The 13,000-nt window shown below is 37.7% G+C and overlaps 1 protein-coding gene across 3 annotated transcripts in view; it reads right to left on the bottom strand.

The window, feature by feature from the left end:
* neto1l (neuropilin (NRP) and tolloid (TLL)-like 1, like) overlaps window positions 1–6,311 on the bottom strand; it is a 111,175-nt gene extending 104,864 nt beyond the window's left edge. Inside the window, exons 1-4 of one of the 3 annotated variants that reach the window (XR_010546607.2) lie at window positions 5,379–6,310; window positions 4,750–4,803; window positions 4,527–4,661; window positions 3,932–4,180 (exon numbers count right to left, since the gene is read on the bottom strand). Coding sequence is in view for 2 of the 3 variants with exons in the window: in XM_065294996.2 (XP_065151068.1) it covers window positions 3,932–4,180; window positions 4,527–4,661; window positions 4,750–4,803; window positions 5,379–5,406 (466 nt within the window). In the remaining variant the exon portion in view is untranslated. Of the gene's footprint in view, window positions 1–3,931; window positions 4,181–4,526; window positions 4,662–4,749; window positions 4,804–5,378 lie in introns of all 3 variants that reach the window. The other 2 variants (XM_065294996.2, XM_065294994.2) reach the window with 2 other exon arrangements.
* Window positions 6,312–13,000: the final 6,689 nt, after the last annotated feature.

The following is a 13,000-nucleotide window of genomic DNA, read 5'->3' as shown; positions in this document are numbered from 1 at the left end:
TTAAACATTTTCTCTAGCTGCCTACTGGACAAATTATTGTGATCACATAGCATAAGCAACTTAGTCAATGATTCCCAGTAGTGTTACAATTCTAATTATAAAATAATTGTATAAGTCATTATATAATAACATTTTATAGTATATCATGTCAACAAAAATGAATAAAGTGACAGTCAAGTTTTATGGGGTAAAAAGGACCCATAAACCATCAGATATGCATTATGCATCTTGTGACAGCAAAAAAAAAAAACATAAACCACAAATACAAATGCTCACAAAAGTTCTGTTTTTTATTGGGCCTCGCTGTGTTTGACATTTTGATCTAATGGACTGCTCTCAACTCATTTCTCTTATATAAGACTTCTCACTGCATCCAACAAAGCTGTTGAAAAAAATGAATGGGCCACATGAGGCTTTCCCAAACAAGGTTATTAAATGGCCACTGGATCACGAAAGCAGTCCCAGAAATGCTTTTCAGTCCGTCTTGTTTTCCTTATTACTTCTGCGTCTGTTTACAGCTGGGACAAAGGCTTCAAACAGCCAGCGGGATCAGAAAAGGCACATGAGGGGAGACGCTCTCCTTGTTATTTAACCCAGCTAGATCTTGTCTAGTATAACACAGCTTTATCTTTTGCAAAGACAAGGTGGGGTAATAAGGTCAGTCGAACCCCGGAGACAAGAAAGTGAGACTCAGGAGACATAGAGTGTGAGTTTTTGAGATAGTGAGAAGAATAGGACAAGACAGGTGGGGTGGGCAGATGGATGAACCAGACGTGGGCTGAACAGAAACTACTTACAAACTCTGGAGCAGTGGTCACCAACCCTGTTTTTGGAGATCTACTGTCCTGCAGCGTTCAGCTCCAACCCCTATCAAACACACCTGAACCCTAGAAGCAGGTAGGGTTGGAACTAAAGTACGCAGTAGGGTAGATCTACAGGAACCGGGTTGGCCACTGCTCTAGAGCTTAATACTTTTAAGTGTCCTGTTTTTACTGCTTAATCTAGTTAGGTAGATGCAGAGAACGGTTATGAAAGGTCTTGAACCTTGCTGATGGGGCTGTGAGGGGGTGCACAAGACAAAACAGATTGGGAAACCCTACTGTATAGAGATCTTTTTCTACTCCAATAAACTCTCATACAACTCTTGCATGATAATTGCATTTGAAAGCGAGGCGTGACTGCACACAACTGTGCACACAATTTTATTTTAACACGATATGAGGAAGTAATTACACACATCGTGCACCTAATTCTACTTTCCCATCGCAGAGCCAACCAACGTCTGAGCTCGGCAATGGATTATACCATGCATCTATAATTTCAGATGTAGCAACTAACCTTCAGTGAAGACACTTTTAATTACTTTTCTATCAAATTTAGAAACTTGAGCATTAAAGGAAAAGTTCGGCCAAATAAAACTGCAAACACTTTTTTGGTCACATGACCTTTCTGAGTGCAAGTCAAAATTAGAGTTGTTTGCTCCGCATGAAGTCGAACAAGCCTTATCAAACTTTTGGTCACGACTTGCTACAAGAGTCATTGCACGGTATCACTAGATCTTTTTGGACTAGTAGTCTTGCAGTACAATAATACAAATCTTGAAATCAGAGCCATACATCAGTTGGACCTGAGATTGCTAAAGCAAGCAAGAACAGGATTTACGAGGTCTGATGCTGGAAATATCAGTACTAGTGATGCCAGAGTCCTGGCTTGATGAAGGAAGACATTTATTAAATTCCTACTTTTTACTGCATACTAGCAGAGCTTTGATTGAGTGACCATTTTAGTGGCATACATGTAAGCAATAAGGTACGAGAGGCTGTGCTGTAACGTGAATAAGTAACGGCTGAAGGGCATTAAGCACGACGCGAAGTGCCTGCAACCCCTTCAGCCGTTACGTATTCACAAAACAGCACTTGCCTCAAGTACAATATTGCTTTTATAAAATGGTTACCACACAATATTAACGTAAAAAAAAATATTAGTGCAACTTTCATGAAGTTAAATCAATAAAAAGTAGGGATGCACCGATAGGATTTTTTAGGCCGATACCGATACCGATTTAAACAGACAACTTTTGGCCGATACCGATACCGATATTAAACACTTGTATACAATACTATACAGTTGGTCTATTAGCTAGTTTATTTCTGCATCAAATTTAATTTACTGAACATGGATTGGATATAATTAACATTCAACTGACCAACATAATAAAAGAGGCACAAATTGAGCTAAAAAATATATATATAATAAGACAGCATGACAACCTTCAAAGGTGGTTTTTGCTATTCAGCATTTATTTTATTAACAACATTAACTCATTTTTTAAATATAAGGATTTCTTTATGCAGTTAATTAATAAACAATCGGTATCGGCCTTTCTCGTGCTATTGCCGATATGCCGATGGTTTCAAGTTCATCAAAAATCGGCCAATAAATATCGGCGGCCGATACATCGGTGCATCACTAATAAAAAGCATTCCTTCCGCTAGAAAAAATAGTCCCTGACCATGAACAAAAATGTGTTCCAATGTGTAATATGCATGAAAGCTCAAATAAAAACAACAAACCGATACGTGTGGTTGCTAAGGGTGTTGCTAAGGGCACAGTGATAAATAGAACCTTTGGGTGAAGCGGTCATAGCTGTGTTTTATCGTGAATAAAGCACACCTATTGACCAATCAGAATCAAGGATTGGAAATAACCGTTTTATAATCTCATTTAAATACACCAATGCTTCATCCTGTAATGATAAAATGCAAAAAATCCAGGGAGATCAAATATAGAAAATCCAACACATGCATGTAATTTGCCACATCTAATTTGTACTCCTCCTTATCCCCTGCTTTTCATTCATCTGTTGCACCTTCTACATTAGCATGTGTTACCATTGGCTGTAGCACAGCAGACGCGCTCTCTGCTTTTTTCTGACATCAAGGGAAGTAAATTTAGGAACTTTTATCTTCTTAATTATGTAAATGATATGCCACTGATATTCCTTATCAAGACTAAAGGAAGCCGAGCTTTCTTCCTCGGAAAGCTGTGGAGCCATTCATTCCAAACTTGCTAAAAGAATTTCCACCTTGACTCACAATAAGATGGGAAAAAGCAGTGGCTCATAACTCATTTCTCAAAGACGACTCTAAATCTGTGTTGCCTTCAGTTGTGTGCTACTTTCTCATGCACCCAGAGCCACAGCTGTGCAATTCATCTCCAGTTTTTAGGACTCTTCTTTAAATTTCAATGTACGCATTTTGACATTGATCACATCGTTCCATCTGCCCATAATTTACAAAAGCATTACTCTATTAAACTTATTGGTCAGTATCATGTGGCATTTAGGCTTAATTTTTAAATATTTAAATCATGGTGAGTGTGAATTAAAGAGTTAATTCTAACACCATTTAAACTAGATGTCCACCAGAGTGCAATGAATACAACATTTTAAGCTTTTGCATGATTAAGGGATTTCGAGGGATTCCTCTGAAAATGCATGATATGTGCAATAAAGTGTATGCAGAATGGCGATCATTAAAGCAATCCCTGGGAAGGATTGCCAGCATTCATTATGGATCAAGTTTACCTAATATTCATTGACATAAACAACTTTGCATCCCAGAATAATTGCTACATGAATTATAGGCTTGGATAAATTAAAGGGCAACTACTGATTGTATCAAGGATTCAAGTCAGCCTGCAGGGGATAACTATACCCTGAGGTAAACAGGTTCCAGAACCGGTTCCAGTACTCTTAAAGACCAACAGGCAAAGCCAAATCATTCAACTCAATGCCATAGTATAATTAATCAGGCTAGAAAATAACATATCACAATCATAAACATTATTGACACCAGAAAACCAGACTACAGGAGCTCTGGTGATTAAAAATCATGGCGCACCGTGAAGTATAAAACTGTATACATAATACCTGCTGTGAAATTGTAGCTTGCAGAAAATCCCATGGCTTCCAATTCACCATCAGCAACAAATTTTATCCATAGGTAGCGGCCACTCGATCTGATATATGGAGGGTTCTGTTGGCCGCAGTAGCGTCCAATTATTGGAGAAAAACCAAAGGGGCCGTCCCGCACTTCAATGTGGTCAAATTTACATTCCCATGAAGGTTCAATTGAATACTTTTCATCAAAGAAAAGATCAATGCATTGTCTCGGGGGAGCTGAAAGGAAAACAAACATGATGATTGACAGCTGTAACTGATGACAGATGATGTCATTTGTTTACATGAAGGGTTTTGAAGGCCTTCACATACATTTAATTCTAGTGGTGTAAAAATGACTGTCAGTAGAAATGATAATAACAAGAAGCTTTCGGTTAACACATAATTTATTCTATTAATGCAAATGAAAACCATGATAATGTACTAACATCATATTTGTGCGCCAAAGCATTAATAATTAACCGAATGCTCCATTGTGCTATTGAACGTGCAATATAAACAACACCCAGCCCAATCGTCACATGATGGATTTATGTGCAAGATCGCAAAACACAAAGGTTTGTACCTTCAATGATGTAGATGCATTCTCGCTCTGGGGGATATTTGTTTGGGTAATTGGGTGAGGTGAAGAGGCCTCCCTCTGGTTCTTTGACCCAAGTACCACACTGACCTGCCGGCTGCACTCCTGAATTGTTTTTCACTGAAAGAGAGCAGTCACATGTCAGAGATTGCCAGGAAAGATGGAGATGGAGAGTGAGTGGCTATTTTGTGTGACACAACATCATTACCTGCTTCCTTCTTTGTTGCCCCAGACAACCCAAGCATGAGAAGACCTGCAACAACTGCGACAGAAATTAAAAAGCAAAACAGCATTGAATTATTATAACTCATGGAAACTAAGCTGTAGCATCAATCAAGCTTAATAAATAAGTATAGATTTATGGAAGTGCATTAATAAAAAAATAAGCAGGCATGTGCATCATTGCGTTAGCGGCGCAAACGGTTGCCGGTTCGAATCCTAGAGAACAAACATGCTGATGCACTTTGGAACAAAGCCAAGTGCGTAAATGTAAATCTAAATAAGGTTACACGTACACTTAGTTATTAAAATAATTAAAATGCTACATAAAAACGAAAATAACTAATACAATAATGCTAATTGAATTGGATGCGAGTTTGGGAAAGAAAAGATGATTGGCACAACTGTATCAAAAAATCCTCGATATAACGCCATGATGCACGTGTACTTGCATACCACTAAACGATTTTAATAAAGGATTTAAACCGGTTAACAATCACACATAAAGTTCAAGCAGGAATACAGTCAGGCACGTGTAATACGCCGGTAAATGCAAATACACCTCATGCGTAAAATTAAGCGGATAGAAGAGCGAAGTTAACCGAGAGCTGGACTTACCGTGAAGGAACCTGTTCCCATGTACCATGTCTATTCCTTTCACAAAGCGCTTTCTCAACTAATTCCATTTAGATGGGAATACTTTTAGAAGAGAAGATCGAGATTTGCAATATCACAGCGAATATGTCAACATTTCACAGCCCTTTTATTCATTTCACTGTAGTCGATTCGGTTACGGAGACTCCAGTTATCCACAACTATTCATTGGTAGTTTCGTATAAAACAAGATTTAAACATCCGCACGATTTCCATCCAAACGTTTCCAAACCCCTCTGGTGATGGATTAATAGGTCCGTCATTAGCTTTCCCGATCGTTCCACCTTTCCAATGTTACCCTGAAAAGATTCATACAGGGGAAAGGTTGCCAAATCTTCCATCCATCTCTATGGAACAGTTATCCATTTGCGCATCGTTTCGCTCCTTTACAAAACAAAGCTGAGGCAACTTCGCGAAGAAAACTCGTAATGTGTTTCATAAAACCCTTTCCCTGTGTTTCCTCGATAGGGTACGCAGTACAAACCACCTTTCCAGTCATGCGCCTCTGCTTTCCTCAATCTCTGAGTTAATTCATACCATCGCTCCTCTCTGGCAACTGGCCATTCATTATGTTATGTCAACAGCTTAAAAGGATGCGGCGGCAAACATGACTGTTCGTCACGAAGGTCTGTAATCCATTTTAGATGATGTTCTTGAAGACGCAATGCATAGCTGGGCAGACTGCGGGATGCATCCAAAACAGACGAAAGCACTACAGCAAAATATTGGGGTAAGCAGAAATGCACTGGGTTGGTGTAAGAGAGGAAAAGAAAGCAGAAGGAGATGGCTATCTAGAGAGCCACGACTCCTATCAGCATCCCCAAGCCATAAATGTACCTGCAGTGTTGGATTGGCGAGGAACATCTGCAGCCTGCGGACATGTTTTGTCCGGAGTAAAGTAATGAAGTATGCACACACTATACAATCATTGAAGGACTTATGTGGGGTTCATGTAAAACAGTCACTTTTCAAAATAAAAGGTTATTTAATAAAAACGATAACTTCATTCATTAAAACTTTCGCTTTCCGAGTGTTTTGCCTTTGCCTCATTACGCGTTTTTTTTTTTTTTCAAAAATAAGCGAGAACAAAGTCATCAATGAATTTCCATGAAAAGAGTTTTGAAGTAGCATATTTTTATAAACCTTTTTAAATGTATTATTATTTTGGCTGCTGAGCTCATGCAGTTTGTTTTTCCTCGATAGTCTTTTTAAAATTTTAAAATCAAATCAAACCTTTAAGTTTTATTATTTCAAATATATTTTATTTCATTTCCCTTAACTCTTTGTAAACCATTCCAAATTATTTCTCTGTAAACATTCTTAACATTCATAACATTCTTAAAAAAAAGTAAAGAACCTTTTAACATTAGATAAACGCTTTCTGTTTCAAAAAAAGGTTCTTTGTAGTCAATAAATATTCCTTAAATAAAAAAATACTTTATAGTATGTACATGGAAATGCGTATAAACAGGACATATTGTGAAAGGTCGTGCAATACGCCAAAATCTAATTTTGCGTGCATACGATACGCAAGTCTTTCCTATTCACTTAAAGGCGGGGTGCATGATTTTTGAAAAACACTTTGAAAAAGGGAGTCGGCTGAGTACCAAAACACACTTGTAGCCAATCAGCAGCAAGGGCTTGTCTACTAACTGTCTTCATTGCCTGGGCTGCATATGTGTGGGGTGGGTCGATCAAAGGGTCCAGATTCTGATGGGGTAGGGGTATGTTTGTTTAGGTGACTTCAAATGTCAACTTTGACTTTCAGAGATCATGCACCCCCCCCACCCCCTTTAATATGGTTTTTTTTTTCATCTTAATATGGCAACTGTTTTTGTTTTCTTTTTTTACCATTGTCGCTTGGGTGTGTGGTTAGATTTTGACTTTGCTTTAGGGTGTCATTTAGAGTCGCCATGAAAATAAAATGAAAAACTTTGAAAATGAATTTTTTAATGGAATATTGTGGTAATTTAAAAAAAAAAATGACTTATTTGTGAACTTTATTATTAAAAAAAAATAATAATAATGTGCCTTCATAATCTTTATTCAATAACGCAAATATCCTCCCCTCCTCAAAACGATCTCTCTGTCACCACGTCGAAAATAAGGCAATCACTACTTCCGTTTCAGGGCGACTTTAATATATAGGTTTTTCCATGTTTTTGTCTATTTAAACCATGGTAGCTTGGCGTTGGAGTTTGAATTGGGGTTTTGGTTAGGATGTCATTTTATGTTACAAAAAGTTGTATCCCAAACCAAAGCAAAAATGTTAAAAAAGCAAGAAACCAATAAATAAAACAACATGAAAAAAAATCCCAGCCCATGTTTTGTTTTGAAATTTGGCAATTGCAATATTTTGTCTATCTTTTTTATTACTTACTAACTAGGGATGTGCATTTATGTCATTTTTTCATTTCGATTAATCCATAGGTCTGAAGAAGGAGTACTCGATTAACTGGGGGCGGGGCAATCAAAGGGGCGGGGCGTATACGTCATGGTGAAAATGAAAATATTTTTATTAAAAACACTCAAATAAAACTTAATTTTGAAGAAACTATGACAGAACAATGAACACATACTAGATTATTAATGAATTAAATGTTTTAAACAGAAACCTCTTACATGAATAGCTGCGTGATGAAGTGAAACTAAAGGGTTAATAAACACAAACCGAAGCACTTTCTCTATGACGCACTCTACATAATATTAAACCTTTATACAACAGAAATGTACAACGTGCATCTATCTGCATAAAATGCAAGACTTCAACTACGTTTTCAACTAAGTTATGTACAGAAAGTTTAACTCCCTTTGTGGATGTGCATCATAAACAGCGCGCTTTTAAACACGTCCAGTCAAAGCACAAGCTTCATAACATTAAGCAGCTTTAAGTGTTTTGGTATCATTTTAGCGATTAGCTGGGTCGTGTCGTCCCCTTACCTGTTTTCAGTCAAGATGTAATGTTATGCTCGTATGGCTCTCTGGTATTTCTTTGATGTTTAAATATGAGATGATAATCCATTGAACTTTTGACGGCGATGTTCATTTTGCACCTGATTGACTGTATTTCCGAAAATCACGGCATCCTTTTAAACCATAGTGCCTCAGTGATGTGAGGTGTGGCCGGGTTCACGGGATCGGCGGGATGCCGTTCATTGCGCGGGTTGGCGCGGAATTATCTGTTTGTTTTTGAATCACGCATGGTAATGCTACTGATGTCATATGCCGGTCAGCGTATCTCGACACGCGTCAAACACGCATCTCCAGACCCAGTCTTTACTACCATGTGCGCTTGTAATGCTAACCAGACATCTAAATGCCCCCAGATCCACAATAAATAAATAAGTAAATAAACCCATATGATCATCGTTTTCATGATCGATCATCGATGCCACGTTCGAGTACTCGAGCAATCGAGTACTCGTGCCCATCCCTATTACTAACAATGACAATTGAAATTATTTCCATGGTTTCTGTAGCTCAGTTGGTGAAGCATTGCATTAGCAGTGCAAAAGGTCATGGGTTTGATTCCCATGCAGGAAGTGCACACTAGTGATGCCCGAATCGTTTCGTAACCCGTGGGCCCCGTGGGTAACCCGCGGGTTGGGGCGGGTAAAGAAATTGCAACTTTATTGCGGGGCAGCTTGGGGGGGTCATTCAAATATTTCATAAAAGGAAAACTAGGCGTCAGTGCCGTTGCTCAGGGCAGAAGTTGAACATTTCTTAACTTTGCCTTATGCAAATAACCTATGCAGGGCCAGCCAATTACGTTTATGGAAGACCCGAGCATGTGTTGCGGCCACTGTGATTGGCTGTTGGCAGGGCAGGACTTAACAGGGTGGAGGCCCCTGGGCTTGAATACATTTTGGGCCCTACACTATCAGAACAAAAGCTGTCACTGGGACGGTACCCTTTAAATGGTTCCTAATACTGACCATTTAGGTACAGATATAGGTACATTTGTACCCATTATATGCACTCTTTAGGTACAAAGGTGTACTACTTGAAAGGGTACCACCCCAGTGACAGCTTGTGTAAATTATCTTCTGAGAGTGCACACATACAGTTAACAACCTAAAATAAAAAATATATCATAGAACTATATTTTAGGGAAGTTTCCCGACAGGGTTTAGATTAATCCAGCACTAGGCCTATTGCTAGGTTATATTAGGGCATTCAAGTAGTTTTTACAAACAAACCTTACAAAAAACATTACTGGTGTGCGTCAAACATGCATTTTAGTCTGGGACTAGGATAAGACCTGTCTAGGAAACTGCCCCTATGTCTCTATAGCAGAACATAAGCCCAGTCTAAAATTAAATCATGTATTTTTAGGGATGTCATAAATCCAAATTAATCATGCACATTAAAAAATACCCCATAACAACATTTAAAATCATTGTGTAAGAAAAGAATGATATGTCTTGATAAACATTCACCTTATTACACACCATATAATGTTATAAACATAATCAACAAGTGTATTTTGTGCATATAGCCTAACTGGTGCAGTGTTTAACAATGAAAAACAAAAGATTTTAGGATGTAATTTAATAATTATGACAAGACTATCATGTACTATTAGACACCAAAATTAAAGTGGGGAAGATGATCATTAATTAATTTTTGCGTCTGATATGAACGTAATACATTAAAACCTTGAACGTAGATATAAAAATGAACACTTTTCAGAAACTGTGATTCTGTTAGCAAACATGCTGAAAGAGAAACTACAGGAAAGTTAGGCTAGCTAGTGGATTATATCAAAAACCATCAGGACATCAACATGGCCATAATTTAGTGAATCCTCACCTCCAGATGAAGTCATAAACTGGACTGATGATTTAAATGTTGATATAATCATGTGCGTTGTTAACTCTCCGGATTTTGTTATGTTTCGTAGCTCTGCTTCACTCGTTTATTTCTCCACAGAAACTGTTTGGTTAGTGTCGTGTGAGCTGCAGACTGCGAGCAGATTGGATTTCATTTGGCGCTACGCAGACTGCTTGGTGATGTCAAAGTACCACGAGAGCGATTAGAAAGCAGACTTCTCTGTGTGATTTCTCGAATCGCTCTCGCGGTACTCTGATGTCATTCTTTTGGCTGTTGTGGAACCACATGAATACACCCGTCTGCTTTACAGTCACTTTTGCGCTGTGATAATTTGATTTCATATGATGATCGGATCGCGCAGTGCCGCATGAAGTCAAATGCACCAAATACCAAATAGCCGACTGTATATGAGGTTAAACCTGCCAAAGTAGCAAGTGGAACATGCGAAGGGTGAGTGATTCAGATGTCAATTTATGAATGAAAGTGTCAAAGGTTTGTCACACACTGTTAAGTATTTTCACGCTTTTTAAAATGGGTATACGGAAATCCTTGACCATTAGTGAGTAAATTGCGTATAATGGATTACAAACAAACAAGAAGAAACAGAGTTACAAGACCATAGCCTACTCTAGTAATCTTTTTCATACTGAGCGCTTCATTTTCGCGTGGCTCTTTCTCATTATCTGTAAAGCTCATTCATGATTCCCATTTCGCGTATTCGCTATTATACTAGCATCATCTATGGTTTTCAAAAGCGGTAACTCAGCGCGTCATATTCAGCACCAAGATGACTGACATATATATATTAACGAATACAATGCAGCACCAGACAATTCCGCACCAACCAATAGGCTGTAAAATAAAAAATGAAAACGACTAAACAAATCAAATGAACGCAAGCAAGCACGGAGGCCCCTATTGGCCGAGGCCCCTGGGCTCAAGCCCAATCAAGCCCAATGGTAAGTCCGGCCATGGCTGTTGGCCACGCATCAGACAAGCCTTCAGTCAAGCGTTAATGCTTTCGCCCTGTGTGAATGTACTGTAAGTTGCTTTGAATAAAAAATGTCTGCCAAATGTAATGTAAATGCAATAGTGTTGATCGAGTGAGTACACCATGCTTAGTCCTCCTTGCTATAGTTTATTGGGTTGTTCAGAAGTTTTAAGGATGTGAAAAGATTTTTGTACTGTAAGTATACCTTTGCAACCAGTCCTTTTAACTGATTCTATAATCCCATCAACCATATTTTGTCAGATCATCAGTCTGAAGTATTTTACATATTAATGCTAATGTGAAGCACATTTGTTTGCAGACACATTACAAGCAAATTTGTATAAATATTAATGCAGCACTAAAAAAATCAAAGGATATTGCAAATACTTTCATAGAAAGCCATAGTCACAAATTGAGTATTTCAAAACCATCTGCTTTCAGTGATTAGAGACTCCTATTCTGCCATTTTTTGTTTCTTTAATTGTTTTGAAAATGTTTTGTATTTGGACTTGCTCAGACTGGCAGTGCTACAAATGAGAGATAATGATGGTCCTCATTTCAAAAACTGAGGAAAAACTTTGATATCGGATATAGTATTCATTATAAAGACACACTCTGTGTAATGCTAAGCTAGAAAAAATTAGAATAAAGACTTTAGATTGAATGTGATGTCCCCAAGTGATTTTACAACTTGATTTTCTTACTGTATTGCTATTTAATTATATTTTATTTTTTCATTAATATAAAAATCGTTAACAAACACCCCTTAGGAAATTTATTGCAGACAGACCAGGCCAAAGGGAGCAATGTTAAAGCTGCTTGGAAATTATTTTTTGAGGAAAAATTCCCAAAGCAGTTTTTAACACTCAATCAGGTCTGTCCCTCTGGCAATAGCTGTATAAAATTTAAAAGTGGCCTTTGGAGCAGATTTATTTTCTTAGACAGATAGCAAAGGAAAAACAAAGAGATCTTTTTCATCACTATCAGCAGTAGTACCTGATAGGAAAGCACAAGAGGCGAGATTGTTTTTATCAAGTGGTGATAGTGGTTCTTGAAATTGGAATTTCTCCAGGAAAAAACTGCTGGAAGTTGAATATCTTGCATTGGACCATTATTATTCATCAACTGATACTCTTTATGACCTCATGACTGTGATTTGGAGCTAATAATACAATACTTCAATATTGTTGCTTTTTTCTGACTAAATGAAACAACTTTATTTAAAGGTGCCATAGAATAAAAACTGTTACCTAGGCATTGATGAATAATAAGAGCTATGTTCATGGTAATGACACGACATGAGCCTCAAATGTGTTTGTTTTCCAGTTTTGCATGGCATTGTCATATATTCTCACCGTTTTATGTGCCTGTGCCACGACTTTCTTTTCCGTGTCAGTTTCATGTATTGGTAACTCAACTGTTTTTCCTATTTTCTTAAAATTGTTGCTTTGGTTTAATGGAGCAAATAATGCGTGACTATTTCACGGAAATTTGTGAGATCAGGTTGCATTATTTCAATGGTTTCTTTGGCACCTTTAAAGGAAGTAAAAAGTAAAAAAAAATATATTAAAGAATTTTGACAACTTTCTCACCGTTTTGCTCATTTAGCTTTCCCAGCATACACTTCATCTGTGTATTCACTTTAACATTGAACAGGCAATTTCAGAGGATGAATGTGAATGTATACACAATAATCCTATTAGAAATCTTTTTTGTTTGTTATATTTCAACAGATGGTGCAAGACCTTGCCAAACTCATACC

Source organism: Paramisgurnus dabryanus, chromosome 22 (assembly GCF_030506205.2).
Source record: "Paramisgurnus dabryanus chromosome 22, PD_genome_1.1, whole genome shotgun sequence".
Lineage (NCBI taxonomy): Eukaryota > Metazoa > Chordata > Actinopteri > Cypriniformes > Cobitidae > Paramisgurnus > Paramisgurnus dabryanus.
The sequence above is the reverse complement of the archived record's forward strand: the minus strand, read 5'-3'. Positions and strand labels throughout refer to the sequence as shown.